At 40.9% G+C, this 16,705-nt stretch overlaps 4 protein-coding genes across 6 annotated transcripts; all 4 read left to right on the forward strand.

Annotated features, from left to right (window-relative positions):
* Positions 1–280: 280 nt before the first annotated feature.
* Positions 281–2,363, forward strand: bcl10 (BCL10 immune signaling adaptor). Its single transcript, XM_058067156.1, has 3 exons — positions 281–537; positions 955–1,243; positions 1,629–2,363. Exons 1-3 carry the CDS (start codon positions 487–489, stop codon positions 2,000–2,002), a joined length of 714 nt encoding a protein of 237 aa, XP_057923139.1. The 5' UTR covers positions 281–486; the 3' UTR covers positions 2,003–2,363.
* A 139-nt stretch (positions 2,364–2,502) lies between these two features.
* mcoln3a (mucolipin TRP cation channel 3a) lies at positions 2,503–8,303 on the forward strand. 3 transcript variants are annotated; one of them, XM_058067153.1, is made up of 13 exons: positions 2,507–2,674; positions 3,029–3,266; positions 3,327–3,494; positions 3,567–3,720; positions 5,249–5,330; positions 5,675–5,771; positions 5,856–5,955; positions 6,030–6,142; positions 7,058–7,207; positions 7,320–7,421; positions 7,488–7,610; positions 7,678–7,884; positions 7,955–8,303. In XM_058067153.1, exons 2-13 carry the CDS (start codon positions 3,033–3,035, stop codon positions 8,105–8,107), a joined length of 1,683 nt encoding a protein of 560 aa, XP_057923136.1. In that variant the 5' UTR covers positions 2,507–2,674; positions 3,029–3,032; the 3' UTR covers positions 8,108–8,303. The 3 variants fall into 3 exon arrangements, with proteins under 3 accessions (XP_057923135.1, XP_057923136.1, XP_057923137.1); XM_058067154.1 differs by having other exon boundaries at positions 7,958–8,303; XM_058067152.1 differs by having other exon boundaries at positions 2,503–2,674; positions 7,320–7,610; positions 7,955–8,187.
* A 194-nt stretch (positions 8,304–8,497) lies between these two features.
* ssx2ipa (synovial sarcoma, X breakpoint 2 interacting protein a) lies at positions 8,498–14,196 on the forward strand. Its single transcript, XM_058067155.1, has 14 exons — positions 8,498–8,698; positions 9,329–9,437; positions 9,595–9,758; positions 10,362–10,559; positions 10,770–10,880; positions 10,940–11,075; positions 11,882–11,957; positions 12,038–12,218; positions 12,284–12,428; positions 12,670–12,785; positions 12,865–13,038; positions 13,122–13,239; positions 13,355–13,505; positions 13,916–14,196. The coding sequence occupies exons 2-14, from the start codon at positions 9,395–9,397 to the stop codon at positions 14,004–14,006; spliced, it is 1,704 nt and encodes a 567-aa protein (XP_057923138.1). The 5' UTR covers positions 8,498–8,698; positions 9,329–9,394; the 3' UTR covers positions 14,007–14,196.
* An 89-nt stretch (positions 14,197–14,285) lies between these two features.
* gng5 (guanine nucleotide binding protein (G protein), gamma 5) lies at positions 14,286–16,316 on the forward strand. Its single transcript, XM_058067157.1, has 3 exons — positions 14,286–14,472; positions 15,780–15,922; positions 16,010–16,316. The coding sequence occupies exons 1-2, from the start codon at positions 14,392–14,394 to the stop codon at positions 15,903–15,905; spliced, it is 207 nt and encodes a 68-aa protein (XP_057923140.1). The 5' UTR covers positions 14,286–14,391; the 3' UTR covers positions 15,906–15,922; positions 16,010–16,316.
* The last annotated feature ends 389 nt before the right edge of the window (positions 16,317–16,705 follow it).

Consider the following 16,705-nt stretch of genomic DNA (forward strand, 5'->3'; position numbering starts at 1 on the left):
AAATGGCAATGTATGGTTTACCTGAAATCTTGTTTAACAGCAAAACCCAGTGGCCAAAGTAACTCAACAGCCACAATAGTCCCTATCGCAAGTATGATAGGGACCACCATATTGATCTAAATAGTATTCAACATTCAACAAAAATAAATCAACAAGTAAAATGTACTTTTCGGTTTCTCGTTTAATAGTGACACCTAGTGGTCAATTCAGGCTACTACAACACCTTTACGCTCTCAGAAGTGTGACGTCCTACGTCTTGATGACGTAACTTTCACTTCACATTCAGGAAGTCCGGGTTCGTTTTTTTCTCTTTTTTTTGAAACCCAAACATTTAGTGGACGCGTTAGCGCAATTAATAAATCAAATTAATCATGTTTGGCACCATTAAATGAAGTTATGAATGTATTTTTTGGTTTTAACTCTACGACGAACTTGTGTTCGAATTTTGGATTACTTATATAGCTGAACTTTTACTTCCTGGAGAGGATGGATGTGCATCAAATCACTGAAGACGAGATGGCAGAGATTAAAAAGGACGTGAGTACACTAGTTGACTGACAAACAATTAAATACGACACATGAAGTTGTAGTGCCGCAAAAAACGTCGACTGGATTCGCCATTTTTTTTATTATCAGTTGTAAATAAAAGTGGAATGTATCAAACCACAAATTACGTAAACTCCTTTCAGGTTTACGTCAAAATGCAGTATGAATATACATGCATTTTAAAAGTGCAATAATGCTCCATTTTGATTGACACTGCCATTGAAGAATGTCTTTTGTAATGGGTAGCCCCTCCTATGTCACTCAGGTAAGCAACATATTACAAACAACCACAATAATTAAGCTTTATGATTTATGGAAATTGCAAATATATTGCATTGGATAGTGCAGGTGTACCTCATGTTTTATGCAACATTTATTCAGCATATTTTTCTCTACATTTCTCGCAAGGTGCTGAACAGGCTGCGCCACTACCTCTGCTTGAAGATCCGAGCTAGATGCCACCTGGACTACCTGCGCTCCCGACGCATCCTCACCCGGGACGACGCTGAGGAGATCAACTGCAAGCCCACACAGACAAAGAGGACGGGCCTGTTATTGGACATCCTCTCGGAAAACCCCCAAGGCTTGGATGCTTTGGTGGACTCCATCCGGGAGCTGCGAGTGCAGAACTTCATCATTGCCAAGATCACAGACGAGGTGCAAAAGGTCAAGAATGAGAAGATAGAGACCCTAAAAGGTTTGAATTCCAGTGTTTTTACTTATTTTGAAGTAGGTCCTTATAAAACAGTTGTCATACGGACGATCAGTGACTTGCGTTTTTGTTGTCGGTCTGAAAGAAGAGGCTAATTGGAGAGGGGCTGTCATTTCTTACATGTTTATTTTTGCTAACTTTAACAATGATTTGGAGTACATGAGAAAGTAGGAAGGAAAATGTATCTCCTTGAACACACAACAAGTATATTGTTTCTTGATCTGGTGCAACTTAAAGCTAATTCAGATAGCACATGACATTATCACTGAGTAAAATCCTAATCTACCATTATCTACCACAATCTAGCATTATTGTTTGACCTTGGCAGAGGTCTGAACACAAATGAATGCTCTATTATTTCACTCTTCAGCTGGAGTATCCACTTCCTCACCCAAAAGCAACGTCACCAGCACAACCCATGAGCCTTCCGGTACATTCTCAAACAACTCCACCTTGCTCTTCCACCCTGATGGCGAACAAAGCCCCTTCACTTCAGACGGCTTTGTTGATTCACGGTTGCAGAACGGTGGCGATCTCTCCTCCTTAGCTGCCTTTAGCATGGCCGCTGCCTCCTCCAGCCTTCCCAGGCCAGGAGAGCCGGGAGCTCCCCCGCTTCCTGAGGAGGACATGACAGAAGATGTGGGATCACCGGTGTCCAACAGCAGCAGCAGTGAGGCCGACCCCAACTTTCAACCCCTCCGGTCACGTTCTGTCATTCCGGCGTCACATCAAAGCCGCTTTTAATTTTTATGCAGTCAAAAGGACAAACAGGTAGACACAGTACATCCACTGCTTAACTTTGCTGCTTATGAATATAATCTACTGTACATCATAGTACATTGTACACTAATAGCTGCTTCATCTCTTGTGCCTTCTATGGTACCTGTGACGTTCTTATTTGAGGTTTGTAAACATAATTTGAACATTTTTAAGGTATTTTTTTAATGTATATCATCGGATCCTGGTATGAGAGGAGCATTAAATAAAGATGGTGCATTTTCTGCTCTTGCCTGCAGATTTATTTAAGCCTCAAAAAGAGGGAATTTAGTCATTCGTCACTTCAGTAGAATGCATGAGCAATGCAAGAGCTGAATACAATTCTATAAAAAAAAAACAAAAAAGATGCATTGGAATACATAAACATGTCTTGAATTAAAAAATAATTAGTCCCATAGGAACATTAAAAACTTGACATTAAACACATTTTAACAGTATTATAGCATTGGGGGGGAAACGGGTGACATGGGAAGTTCTGTTTTTGTTTTGCTTTTTTCCTTCTTGTGTTTGTAAATTCCCAAACTGGAAAAGCTGAAAATGACGTAGATGTACGACAGTCATGGTCGTGGTGACAGCTCCACACTGAGAAGGATACACTTGTACTGTAGCAGCCCACTGATGCACAACCACTTCTGACAGGTAAGTTCATATATATATGGTAATATAGTATACACATATACACACAAACATATGTATTCATTCATTTTGTACATGTACTTCTGTTATATGTCTAATATTCTGCCTTTATTATTTAATGTGATGATTTTTCTGCCTTACAGGTTTCCGACTCGTGCAGCGATTATTTTTTAAAAATATTATTTCATATCAACAGAAAAAGTAAACATTCTTAAAGACATATTTGATTAATTTTTGTTCTGAATGAGGTAAAAGTTCATGTAGGAGAACCAGTTTGATAAACATCAGAATGCCTGGAATGGTGGAACTAACTTACACAGTCACTGCGAAGTTCAACGTTTGATTCCTGTCTGTCAGCGTCATGGAGGAGTCAGAGCCCCTGCTGGCGTCCAGGTCAGAGGAGAGGAGGCCCAACAACAACGGAAACTGCAGGTGGAGCATTCGCACTCCCAACATGGACCCCAAGGTGGTGGAGGACCTGAGACGCAGGCTCAAGTACTTCTTCATGAACCCATGCCAGAAGTACAAAGCCAGGGGTCGCAAACCATGGAAGCTGATGCTGCAAATATTAAAAATTGTTATCATCACAGTCCAGGTATCCTTACAGTATGTCGCCTGATTATTATTGTTGCGGTGATGATGTCTGTTTTCTCAGCTGGTCTCCTTTGGACTGAGCAACGAGATGATGGTCACGTTCAAGGATGAGAACCTGATGACGTTTAAACACCTTTTCCTCAAAGGCTACAAGGATCATCAGCTAGGAGGTCATGTTTTGTACACTAAAGCAGACGTCGTCAATCACATCTACTATGTGATTAACAGGGTAAAGGGAGCAAAACTAGGCAAAACTACAACTGGAACTTCATGGCAAAGTTGTTCCTTCTTCTCGTTGCAGTACATCCAACTCCAGAACCTGACAGTAGGCAACCTGGCGTACGAGAGGACCAACGGAGAATACACGCCTCTGATTGTCTGCCAAGAGTTTTACAGGAACAGCAACATTGATCCCGAGAACGAGACCTTTGACATTGATCCACACATTAATACGGGTAGGTAATGATTTGGTTTATTTCCAACATGTACAGCACATGTTTACACTATTGTGACATGTTTGGAAAGGAGTAGGAAGAAGCAGAGCTTATGTTAAGCTTAAGTTACTGATCATGTGTTGACTTTCGATGTTAAACATGTACCAGGTTACCATTTACTAATAATGGTGAAAGGCATCATGATGTGTAATAGTGATATTAATATTTATAAATAGCTTATTCACTAATAAAATATGTATAAATAAAATAAACATGGGCAAAAACATTGTAAAGTCAAACATGCTAGGTTAATTGGCGACTCCAATTGTCCATAGGTATGAATGTGAGTGTGAATGGTTGTTTGTCTATATGTGCCATGTGATTGGCTGTACCCCACCTCTCGCCCAAAGACAGCTGGGATAGGCTCCAGCACCCCCACAAGCCTTGTGAGGGTAGGCAGTAGAAAATGCATGAAAAAATGAATTTACTTTTTGTTTGACCCAAGCACAGCAGTGGTGTAGAAAAAATGATCTTGTGCAATTATAAAACTTAACTGCTGAGTTAAATCATAAAAAGTATGATTAACTGCACATGTAGAAATTAAATTAAACTTAACTTTAAAAAAAACACCTAACTGCCAGAGGTATAAATTGTAACATAACCTTAACGCTCTGCATGGAGTCAGCTCAGCCATGGCATGTCCAACATGTCCAAGAATAACCCCATGACCCTGATGAGGATAAGCAGCAAAGAAAACGCATGAATGGATAGCCATTTACATGCTTTAAAATGCTTAATTGTTGGCCAGAAATACATATAATTTGCTTAAATATGCTTTAATACGACATCTTATATTTTGGAAAAAACATAATAGAGTGAAGCCGCTAAATTTGAAGCTCTTTGTATGTTGTTGTGAATCTAGAGCAGGGTTGTTCTGGGACCCGGGGCCGTTTTGGGCTGTGGCCACCAAAGAAGCTTTATTAAGTGTGGAATGCATGTTTATTATAACATAACAGACCTCTGCATAGTTTAAAAATAAAACGTATTTGTGATGAGAATACTGACAGGCCATTGTGTTCTCAGACGTTTCACCTCTCATCCAAGCAGCCTTATCCGCCATTGCACTTCATTGCTTTGCCACACAAAGCTAAGATGTGGTTGTTTTTTTAGATAACTCAGCATATACTGCCCTACATTGCATTAGGTTTAGCATCTCCATCCATACATTTATACCGCTTATCCTCACTATACTGGGGTATGCTGGAGCCTATCCCAGCTGACTTTGGGCGAGAGTTGGGTTACACCCTGGACTGGCGTTTTAGCATCTCAAAATGTATCCAAAAGTGTATGGAAAAACATTTTCAACAACAAAAAAACGGTGCCCTTCTGATGTACATTCATCCTGATGTACATTTTTCTGTATCAAGTGATGTGTCTGTCTATTATTCATGGATTCTGATTCATTGCACCAGTGGGAAAGATGAATCCCCCAAAAAGGGGAAGCACATTTCCATGTCATCAAATCAGTTTTGTGCATTTCCTCCTCCAGATTGTTTTTCCATCTACCCCATGCAGTCCTTGGACAACAGCAGCCTGGCGATGCCCCTCAACTTCTCTTTGGACTTTAGGAGGTGACTGAATTCATACTTTACAGCAGCGCCATTTCACTGGCAGCATGCGGGCAAATTCCTCAATGTGAATGACGTAAGACCAGTCCATGACTTCAGAACATGGACAGCAGTTTTTTAGAATACTTACAGTTTATTTATAGTACTTGAATAGGTCTGATCTTGGCTTGAGATCAGACCAAAGTGTACCCCACCTCTCGTCCGAAGACAGGTGGGATTGGCTCCAACATGTCTGCGACCCTAGTAGGGTTGAGCAGTGTACAAGATGGATGGATGGATGCATGAAGAGTCCAGCTTTAGAGTGTTATGTAACATGCTAATTAGCAATTTATGTTTTTTGTGTCCAGGCTGCTGTCAGTCAAAGTTTACTTTACTCTGAAAACCATCAATCTGCAGACTGTTAGGCACCACGAGCTTCCAGACTGTTACGTCTTCCATGTTGTGGTTAGTCGCCACACCTGTTGTCAACACAAATGATGAAATACATATCCTGTAAATCTCCCATAAATCTCGTTTCTTGTTACACAGATTATATTTGATAACCATGCTCACAGTGGAAACATAAAGGTGTCAGTTGAGAACGATGTCACCATCAACGAATGCAGAGACTGGAACGTGGAGGGCACTTGTAAGTTCACATTTGCCTTGTATGAACTACATGGTCACTACAGCATAACTTGGAAGTCTGTTTTGGATTTCAAGCCGGGAAGAATGACTACTGGCTGCTCTTCTTTGACTCGGTGGTCATCCTCGCATGCTTCACCTCGCTGATCCTCTGCCTGCGTTCTGTCATCAATGGCATCCAGCTCCAGTTTGTGAGAAAGCCATCACACAACACAATATAGAGCAAGGAACCATAGTTGGTAACCTGGAGTCTATCCTAGCTGTCTTCCGGCGAGAGGCGGGGTACACCCTGGACTAGTCGCCAGCCAATGACAGGGCACATATAGACAAACAACCATTCACACTCCTGTTCATACCTGTGGACAATTTAGATTCGCCAATTAACCTTACATACAACCTATACATCACAGGAGTGTGAAATAAAGCTCGAGGTCATGAACAGATGACTGGAAATTCTCATTCAGGGTTTTTTGGTAGACAGCAAAATTCACAGCAAGTCTTCCAGCAAGACAGACGCAGACCATGACACTGCAACCACCATATTTTACTGTTGGTATTATGTTATTTTTTTTAAATGTGCCATTTTCAAATTTCCTTGGGGAAATTTTGGTTGGCAGACCACTCCTCACCACTGTTCCATGTTTTCACCGTTTGTGGATAATGGCTCTCACTGTGGTTTGCTGGAGCCCCAAAGCTTTAGAAATGGCTTTATAACATTTTTCAGACCTCAATTCATCTCAGTTATGTTTTAACTGGGGGGGCAAACACTCTTTCACACAGGGCCACATTTCATTTAAAAATGTTGTACATTTTGCATGTTATGTTGTCATTGACTAATATTTTAATTTGTTTGATGATCTGAAACAAATAAGTGTGGCAAACATGCATAAAATAAGAAATCGTAAACGGGGCACTAATGTATATCTATTTAAAAAAAATTTAGGGCCATCGGCAAAAACAATGATAATAGTACATAAATAAATAATGTAATACTTAACCTAATTTGGTGTAACAGGCTCTGAAGTCCATTTGAGTCATATCAAGGTTAATAAGTACTCAATGCAAACCTAAATATTCAATATAAAAACAATTTTGGATGTGTGCAGGAGTTCAACACCTTCTTCCACGCCTACTACAATAAAATCGTAAGCATGTCAGACCGCATGGAGTTTGTGAACGGCTGGTACATCCTCATCATTGTCAGTGACACTCTTTCAATCGCCGGCTCTGCCTTCAAAATCGGAATACAGATGAAGGTTTGCATGTCGCCTTTATTATTTGTTTGTTAGCTCGCATAAAACGCTGCATTTATTTTTTATCATGTGAATTTATGGGATTTTTATACAAAAACTTTCCTGAATTTCACAGTTCATGACTTGCTATGACGTCTGCAGCATCCTCCTGGGCACAGCAACCATGCTGGTTTGGGTGGGCGTGCTTCGTTACCTTGGTCTCTTCAAGAAGTATAATGTAAGAGTTCTCATTTTCAGTACAGTGAAAACATGTGACGATGAAACCTGGTATTCTTTTGAACAGATCCTTATCTTGACTTTGCGAGCGGCCTTCCCAAATGTGATCCGGTTCTGCAGTTGTGCAGCCATGATCTACCTGGGCTATTGTTTCTGTGGCTGGATAGTGCTTGGACCATACCACGAAAAAGTACCCTCACATGAGTTCTGGAGAACAAACTGCATAAAGATTTTGATGATTCAAAAATATTTTCCAGTTCCGAACGCTTGACAAGGTGACAGAGTGTCTTTTCTCTCTCATCAATGGCGACGACATGTACGCCACCTTCATGAAGATGAGGAACAACGGCTACATGGTGTGGCTCTTCAGCAGGCTCTATCTCTACTCCTTCATCTCGCTTTTCATCTACATGGTGCTCAGCCTCTTCATCGCTCTCATCACAGATACATATGAGACCATTAAGGTCAGTTGCCATTTATAGTGTCCACCTCCATAGAGACATTCTTAGCTTGACATATTTTCTTCTGTTGCAGCAGCAGCAGGAAAAAGTCAGAGTGTCCCAGCTCCAGGCCTTCATAGCAGAGTGCAGGGACGAGCCCGGCTCTGGAAGATACAATACTGATGAGGGACCAGATCCCTGCTGCCTCTTTTCTTGTTTTTGTTGTGTATGCCGGGAGAAGATGTAATGTGTGCTTTACACTATAAAGGCTGATGCCCAAACGCACACCTATATGCATTGTACATCGTTGAATTGTACTACTACTAGCTAATTTATTGATATTACTTGCTCGTGATGTTCTTGAAATGTCAGCAGTTCTTCAAACCTTCAAATCTATTTGAATTTTTCCCTCTATCTATTTTTCATATTTTGCGGAACAATATTGTCTTTTTAATTAATTGCAACAGTTTTTCCTTCCTGACGTCATTTCCGTACACCTGATGGCACCTTCATTTGTAATAGTCTTCCGGATTTCCTTTTCAACCAATCATCAGTCCCCGCACTGGTTGCCTAGCAACCTCTACGCCAATAACCTTGCCGTTTGGTTCAGGGTTGACTGGATGGAGCCTTCAAAAGCACTACTATCAGCTGCTGCTGTTTAACTCTACTCCGCTGCTTCGAGATTAACATTTTGGGGGTCGAATATTGGATAGTTTGACGAACCAACTCAGGGGAATGGCATTGGAGTGTTTTTATTATTTAAGTTAGTTGAAAAGTAGAGTTTAGTCACTTTGTTCCACCCTGTTGACGCATTTTACGTCGCTGAAGAGGTAGACAGGTAAGTGCGTGTGTGTTACATTTTGTTTATATTATTTTATATTATGGGCGTTTGTTGTTTGGTGATATTTAACTCTTAAATCCTCTTAAAAGTTGGATTATTGTATGTTGCGTTTTGGGCGTGTGCACCGCTTAGCTGGCAGTTTGTTCAAGATAACCATGGGTGGAACACATTTTTGCTGAGCTGGAAATGTACATTCCAACAACACACAGTAGTTGTTTCTCCATGAAGGTCTCAAGTGTGGAGGAACTTGATAAGGTAATATTGGTTTTTCTCACTGTTTTGCAACGCGCCGTCCATGACAACATGTGTGCATAAATTTGGATGATTATTTACTGCATGCAATAAAGTAGAGCCGTTTGAACTATTTTTAAGTGGTGTTGCTGTATTGTCTGCAGGGATAGAAGTTATTTTAAAAAAATAATAATACTGTGGAAGACTAATGCTCATCCTAAATGTTTATCCCCTGGCTTGCACTGCCGTCATTTTCCCTACCATGCCACTTTAAAACCCCTATCCCACCCTAGCTGGACCGCATCTGATGTTTTTAAGCCTGTGTGAGCTACTCTACTGTGCACTTGCTCTCAGATTATCCGTTGCCCGGTCGATCTCGCAGTTTCTGTGTTCCAGGACCGCTAATCCTCTGTGGTTGATAGCCCATGAACTGGCATCCTTGTGTCCTGATGCTTCGATGATATGGGGGAGTGGTGGACAAACGCAACAGGAGACACATCCATGGGTAATTTTCGCAGAGAATACTCTCCTCTTGTTTTGCTGCAGCCGACCTAGATTTGTGTTCTCGATTTAGAACAGCAACCTGATTCAGTTCTGGAGATCACTGGGGATTTAATCTTCATTGTGATTCGCCTTTGTCTTTCATTTGCCTTTCCCCTCAGGAAACTATGAGATCTCGAGCATATCACATGTGACGATGTCCCCATCGAAGCAGACCAACCTCGTGTCTCTGAACCCTTTGCCGCTGTCTAAAAACTCTTACAATCTGATCACAATCTTTTGCACAGATGACAACACCCCGCACTGCATCTCGTACATCAATCAGGTACCAAGATGCTGCTTGTTATGTTGTTTAGTAAGGGAAGGAACCAATGTTCCCAATAGCCTCCTGGAAACGCTCGCATCAAGCAGGCCCAAACCAATTTTTGAAGTGATTCACAAGAACGGTGGAGCTGCTCATCACTGAGTCCTACTGAGAATTTTGTTTGTTCTGGTTTGGAGCATTTTTTTGTAGTTTTTTTTTTTTTTGAGGGATGGTCTTGAACTTTTGATCAGCCGATAAAAGCCTATTTTGGTTAAATTGTTTTGAGTAAATTACTTTTTCAAAGTGCTTTTTGTCTCACTTCCTCTTGTTGCTATTGCATATTGTAGGTCTACTTGTGAATTTCTCTTGGAGATGAGAAGTATCTACCTACCTACCTACCTAAAAAAAAAAAAAAAAAAAAAAAATATATATATATATATATATATATATATATATATATATATATATATATATATATATATATATATATATATATATATATATATATATATATATCAGGGCTGTATGTGTATTATTATTATTATTATTATTTATTTTATTTTTTTTAACTTTGCCTCTATAATTGGACCTCATATTTTAATTTGACACTGCCCTCCCCTCTAGGAGCTTTCGTCCCTGGGTCTATCCACATGCATCGAGGCCAGCTCATCCGGCCTGAACGCAGCGCCTGCTCTGAATGCCATGTTTGAGCTGCTGCAGATCCAGAGACGCACGATGAGCACTTTAGAGGAGCTGGAGAGGGACCAGATAAAGAAGTCCAGCACCTTGGATCAGATGCAGATGAGCAACTCCAGACTTAAGGCATGTTCGTCAGCTGCTCCCTTGTATAATACAAATTACATGTCCGTTCCCAAATCAACAAAGCTGTAAAGTGAAAAGTGGAAAAACCATAATAGGTACCCTTTTAAAAAAAAATGTGACCGTAATGTTGGCACTGTAGCTTCCATAGCTATGCTAATGTTTTGAACGTTTGTGTGATCCCCACTCCTCCTTGTTGCTGGTTATCCCCAGGATCAGCTGGAACTGTCCATGAGGGAGAAATCGGGTCTCCATGAGACAGAGAGGCAGTTACAACTCAAGATTAAAACTCTGCAAAGCTGTCTCAAGACAGAGAAAGAGGAGGTAGACGACCACTGTAATTTGTGTTTAGAAAACGGCACATACACTGCATTCTTGCGCAGGTTCAGAAACTCCAGAATATCATCGCCAGTCGTGCATCCCAGTACAGCCATGATGCCAAGAGAAAGGAGAGAGAATCCATCAAGCTCAAGGAACGCCTTAGCCAACTACTTGTCGATCGAAAGGAGAAGAAACTGGGTGAGTACTGTATAAAGTTATTACGTCTCACGACAGAGAATGTATTGATGTTCAGTATGATGCCCTTACATTATGTTGAGCCTCTGCATGAAGGTGCAAATTCAAGCAGCAAGGACATACTAGGAAGTAACCTGCATACAAAACAGATGGGCATACAAATGTGAATACTGTTGTCCCTCTTATTGCATTTAATTGGTTCCACACCCAACCACGAGAATTTTTTCTAGACCACTGCTGTGCTTGGGTCAAACAAAAAGTAAATTCTTTTTTTTTTAATTCATTCATTTTCAACTGCTCACCCTCACAAGGCTCGCGGGGGTGCTAGAGCCTATCCCAGCTGTCTTCGGGCAAGAGGCAGGTTACACCCTGGACTGGTCGCCAGCCAATCACAGGGCACACATAGACAAACAACCATTCACACTCACATTCATACCTATGGATAATTTGGAGTCGCCAATTAAACTAGCATGTTTTTGGAAGGTAGGAGGAAACGGGAGTCCCCGGAGAAAACCCACGCATGCACGGGCAGAACATGCAAACTCCTCAAAGGTTCACACTCTATGTGCTCCTCCTGCTCAAGCTTGGTCAAGTCGCCCATAAACATGGCACACATCACGTGGTGGCATAGCATACAAATAACGCAGAGGTGAGGTGCATTCAGTGACATCGGGTCGTTACTTTTTTTTTTTTTTTTTCTTGGCAAGACCTGCAACCCACCAGTTGAGAAACACAGCTCTAAAGTATAGCCAAATTTATTTTATATAGCACTGTCCCTTGACAAGAAAAACTTTTTTTCTCCAAATTAGCTATTGATGTGCTGAACTGCCTTGGCCGAGCAGACGGCAAAAGGAGTCACTGGAGGACGACAAAAGTGGCAGTCAGGTATCAGCCTTGTGACCTTTCACATGGTTTTGACTTTATTCTAGTGTAGAACATCAGTTTGTGTATATTTTTTTCTTCAGCCACGAAGGGCAGATGTACAAATCCTTGCTCCGTGACTATGAGGCCAGTCAGAGAGCCCTGATGCTGGAGAACGCCGAGCTGAAGAAGGTCCTGCAGCAGATGAAAAAGGAGATGATTCACATCCTTAGTCCACGGCAAGCACCCTGCAGAGGAGCTGGCGCCGACGACAGCCAGGAGATGGTAGATGGTGACACAGAGGGAAAATATTATGTGAATGCTGACTGATCACACTTTTTTTTTTTTAGGTGGATTCTGATGGAGAGAAGACTGGCAACTCCAGCAGGGAAACCCTGGATCAGTCATGTGACCAGGCCAGGGAGCAGCTCACAAACAGCATCCGCCAGCAGTGGAGGAAACTGAGGAACCACATGGAGAAGTTAGACCACCAGGGTGTGTCAACGAAACTATACTTCCCATTCATTCTGCATCCATTTATGAAAAATAGATTTTTCAAATATGTTCTCAGGATAATACATACACAAGCTACAGACACATAAAATGGTATGATTCCAGCAACAAGTCTAGATATTCGCTATTGTGGGACCTCTGCAGTTGTTGATAGGATAATGGATTAATATGGGACACAAAATAGTAATCTCCTAGGTCTTTTCTTCCTAAATTGAAAATCAAGTTGAGTCCCATAAAGAGGTGATACCGAGGGAAGCACACGAGGATGAGATGGAGCGGATGAGGCATGAAGTGCAGCAGTGCAAGGAGTTCATTCACGCACAACAGCAGCTCATCCAGGTCGGTCTTGTTCAGCAGCTTCATAACCTTCATTGGTCAGTTGCAGTCCAACATTTCTTTCAACGTTTCTTCTCTGCAGCAACAATTAAACACATCATTTGACGATGAGACGGCCGAGCTGCTCAACGGCTGCTACACCTTGGAGGAGAAGGAGCGACTCAAAGAAGAATGGAGGCTCTTTGAGGAGCAGAAGAGGAACTTTGAGAGGGAGAGGAAGTACTTCACCGAGGCCGCCATCCGCCTGGGCCGAGAGGTACGGACATTTCACACCTCTCGCCTTTTTTTAATTGTGCTGAATGTCCAGTTCTTTCTCTTATTTGTGGTTGCATTTGACAGAAAAGGGCCTTTGAGGAAGATCGTGCTTCTTGGTTGAAAAATCAGTTTTTAAACATGACCCCCTTTGCCAATCGTAGTAGGTGCTCGTCGTCTGATGGTCAGAGTGCCTTATCAATCAGTAAGTGTCATTTCTTCATCATGATAAATTCACCATCACTTCCACCACCCAAGTAGATAAACCGACCCAACTTCCGTCGAAAGATCCACTAATATTACAATCCCCTATATTGTAGGAAGTGAGCCAGAGATCAGGATGTCTTCCCCTAAAAGCCAACAGTCCAAATCGTCCACCAACACCACATTCTGTACCCCAAAACCTGCCCGGGCGACCACACCATCCACTACCGAACTTTACCGAACACTCCGGCTCATTTCAGATGGCAGGTAAAAGTTTGCTCTTGTAATTCAGTGGTTCTTTTTCACACTAAGTACCACCTCATTTTTTTCTGTGCTACTTCTGACTGTCACTGTTTAGCTTCAAATACATGGCCAGTTTTTATGATTTCATATGTATAGGGCCGCACAGTGGCATACTCCATTGCAGCATAACTGTGTGGAGTTAGCATGTTCCCACCATACTTGCATGGGTTTTCTCCTGGAACTTCAGCTGCCTCCCAAATACTTGGGTTTAATTTGAGTTTTTAAATAGTTGTGAATGGCTGTTTAGATGTGCAGCTGTGATTGTAGTTAGCTGGGATCGGTTCCAGCTCACCTGGGTCAAGTAATAAAAAAATTGATGCGTGTCTCTAATGTTGCTTTTAATTAACCACATCATCCCATTGACCCCCTTTCAGTTCCCCCAGGCATTCGAATCGAGGACGCCGGCAGGAGGCTGATGACGAAGAAGACCAAGCCAAGTTCAGAACTGGAGTATCTTCTTTGTAGGAGATGATGAGAACCCCATCGCTTTAAGAACGTGCTCATGAACTCTTCTCATTGTACATATAAATAATTTGCCAAATTAAAGAAAGCACTTTAGTGAGCTCTGAAACAAGCCAAGCAGAAGATTGTACCATTTAGTGTGTCAATCAAATGTTTACAATGAGGTTAAATTTAGATGTACTTTAATTGTATAATATCAAGCTAGTAAAATAAAGGTATCTTAACATGGTCTTCTTTGGTGTTCCGAGTTTATAGCACCCCTGGTGTTGGTAAAGCGCAATAGCAAAACCGGAAGTGATCATTCTTCCGGTCGCGTCAGTCGTCGGCAGCATCCAAGGAACCTCACCGCCCAACAAGCGTCTAGTTTTAAAGAAACTACACCGCGAAAATGTCGAGTTCCTCCAATCTTATAGCCATGAAAAAAGTCGTACAGCAGCTACGCTTTGAGGCAAGCATCAACAGAGTGAAGGTAATGAAAGAATCCATTGTTTTCCCCGTCTAAGTATCTCGACAGTTTCCTTGTGGTGTGTGTGTGTGCGCGCGCGCACTGGCATTAACAGTAACATTAGCATTAGCCGCTAGTCAACAGAACAGGGCCGTTGCTTTTCCACTAAAGAGGAACTTTTATATAATGTTGCATTCAAAGCTTCTATTACTTGTTATAACCGATGCCTTAAGTCAAATTACAAGGTCTAGCTTGAAAACAATGAATGATCATCCTCTTATCCAGTGATATTGGTAACGTGGATAACCGGACAAGACTGTTATCATAATGGGTTTTGTTGTGTAACAAATCTAACGGTTCATTTTAATCTATTGTAGGCTTAGAAGATTGCGTTTTCTTTGTTTTATTGTTTGATTCTCAATATACCAGGTTTGATAACTTCATTCTAACAGCATGAAATTAATGAAAAGGACATGATCTGATGATATTGCTGAATGTTTTTGTCCCTTTTTATAACCATATTCTTCGGATTGATTAAAAAGTGGAATAAATGTATTTAAAAAAAAAACAGTCACATTATTAATAGAACTTTTTTTTTAGCTTAAATTAATAATGCATCAAAATCAGCAATTAGTCTAGTCAAGTTAGTAGTATTTATATCAAATATTGACACCTTTACGCCTCAATAACTTTCTGTAAAGTTGTTGAAAATATTTTGAAGGGATGTTGGATTTTTTTAAAACTTCTTTAAAGCTTAACAATGAATGGATGGACAGATGGCAATTATTTTAAACTTATTAAATGTTTATCAATGAGCAGGACATGAGCCAAGGACATTGTCTGAAATGTAAAGCATTTTGTTACCTGACCTATTTAATCCAATCGTGCTATGTGACCACAAACCCTTAATTAATTTGATGCCTGTTTTAGAGTAATACGAATTATTGCCGAACCCCACTTTCTAATTTTGTCATAGTACAGTCCTTCTCATATATTTTCTGTCATGCACCCCCAAGGGACAGACTTTTTTTTGTGCTCCCTCCGATTTCAAATACTAGAGAAAGTGACAACAGTCAGAGTTTGAGCAGGTGGGGATTATTTTATTTTTAGTGAAATTTCTTATCTGAAAGCATGTGTGCTGCACCTCAAAGATGGGGCCAGGAGGCGGGGAGCCTGGTGGAGATCCCCTGGAAGGACTAGGTGTTGCCTCTGTGCATCACTAGGCAGTAGAAGTAGAAAGCCGTCCGCGTGGACGTTGTTATTTTTAATGCTTATCAAGAGTTTATACCATATGGCACCGTGTTGAGTTTGTGTCTTTTTTTCCTCGCAAGGTGTCCCAAGCTGCTGCAGACCTTCAACAGTTCTGCATGCAGAACGCCTTGCAAGACCCCCTGCTCACGGGTGTGTCATCCAGCACCAACCCCTTCAGGCCGCAGAAGGTCTGCTCCTTCTTGTGAATTCACTGTGCTCATTGGTGAGTGTGCACTATTTATGATCCAGAAATGTAGGTCATTCTGATCTTCTCCAATCCCCAATATAATTGATATGCTTGTCCTCACAGGCCTTCGTTTTTGATGCTACAGGGAAAAGTCGACCTCAACACTGCTCCTCATGCCAAGCCATTAACAAAGAAACTGCCACAGAGGGGATCTCTTTGAGTGTATTATGCACATCGAAATCATGACAGAGAGACAACCATCTATTTTTAGCCACAGTAGTAGTAGACGAAGAAGAAAGGAAGCTAGTTTTATTTTTCATGGCACAGTGTGGATTTTTAATTGTGCCTTTTCTATTGTTCTATTTTAATCATCACTCTTCTGGACAATTTTTTGTATTTAATGAATAAAAAGCATTCTTTGTTACTCTAATGTTTGTTGTGCTTTGTGTTACATTCACTGGACATTTGAGAAAGTTCACTTGGATAATGTATTGTTATGATCCAACAATATATTTGTTATTATGGGTATGCAAATTAAAAACTAAATTATGTTAAAAACTATATAAAAAAAAGAATGTTTAATGTTTTGCTCCTGATTTGGACGAATAAAAATGTTAAATACCTCTAATCCACTGTCAACTGTAAAGGCATAATTTCCTGTTCAAATCAATTCAAACTTTATTTTGTAAAGCTATTCAAGCTTAAAATGTAACCCAAAGTGTTGTACAGCTTATTAGTGCTTGTAAACCTTTGTTTTTATAGAATAGATGAAGCTTATTAACTACTAACCAACTGCATGAAAATAAGGGAAAACAATAT

Source organism: Doryrhamphus excisus, chromosome 3, assembly GCF_030265055.1.
Source record: "Doryrhamphus excisus isolate RoL2022-K1 chromosome 3, RoL_Dexc_1.0, whole genome shotgun sequence".
NCBI classification, from domain to species: domain Eukaryota; kingdom Metazoa; phylum Chordata; class Actinopteri; order Syngnathiformes; family Syngnathidae; genus Doryrhamphus; species Doryrhamphus excisus.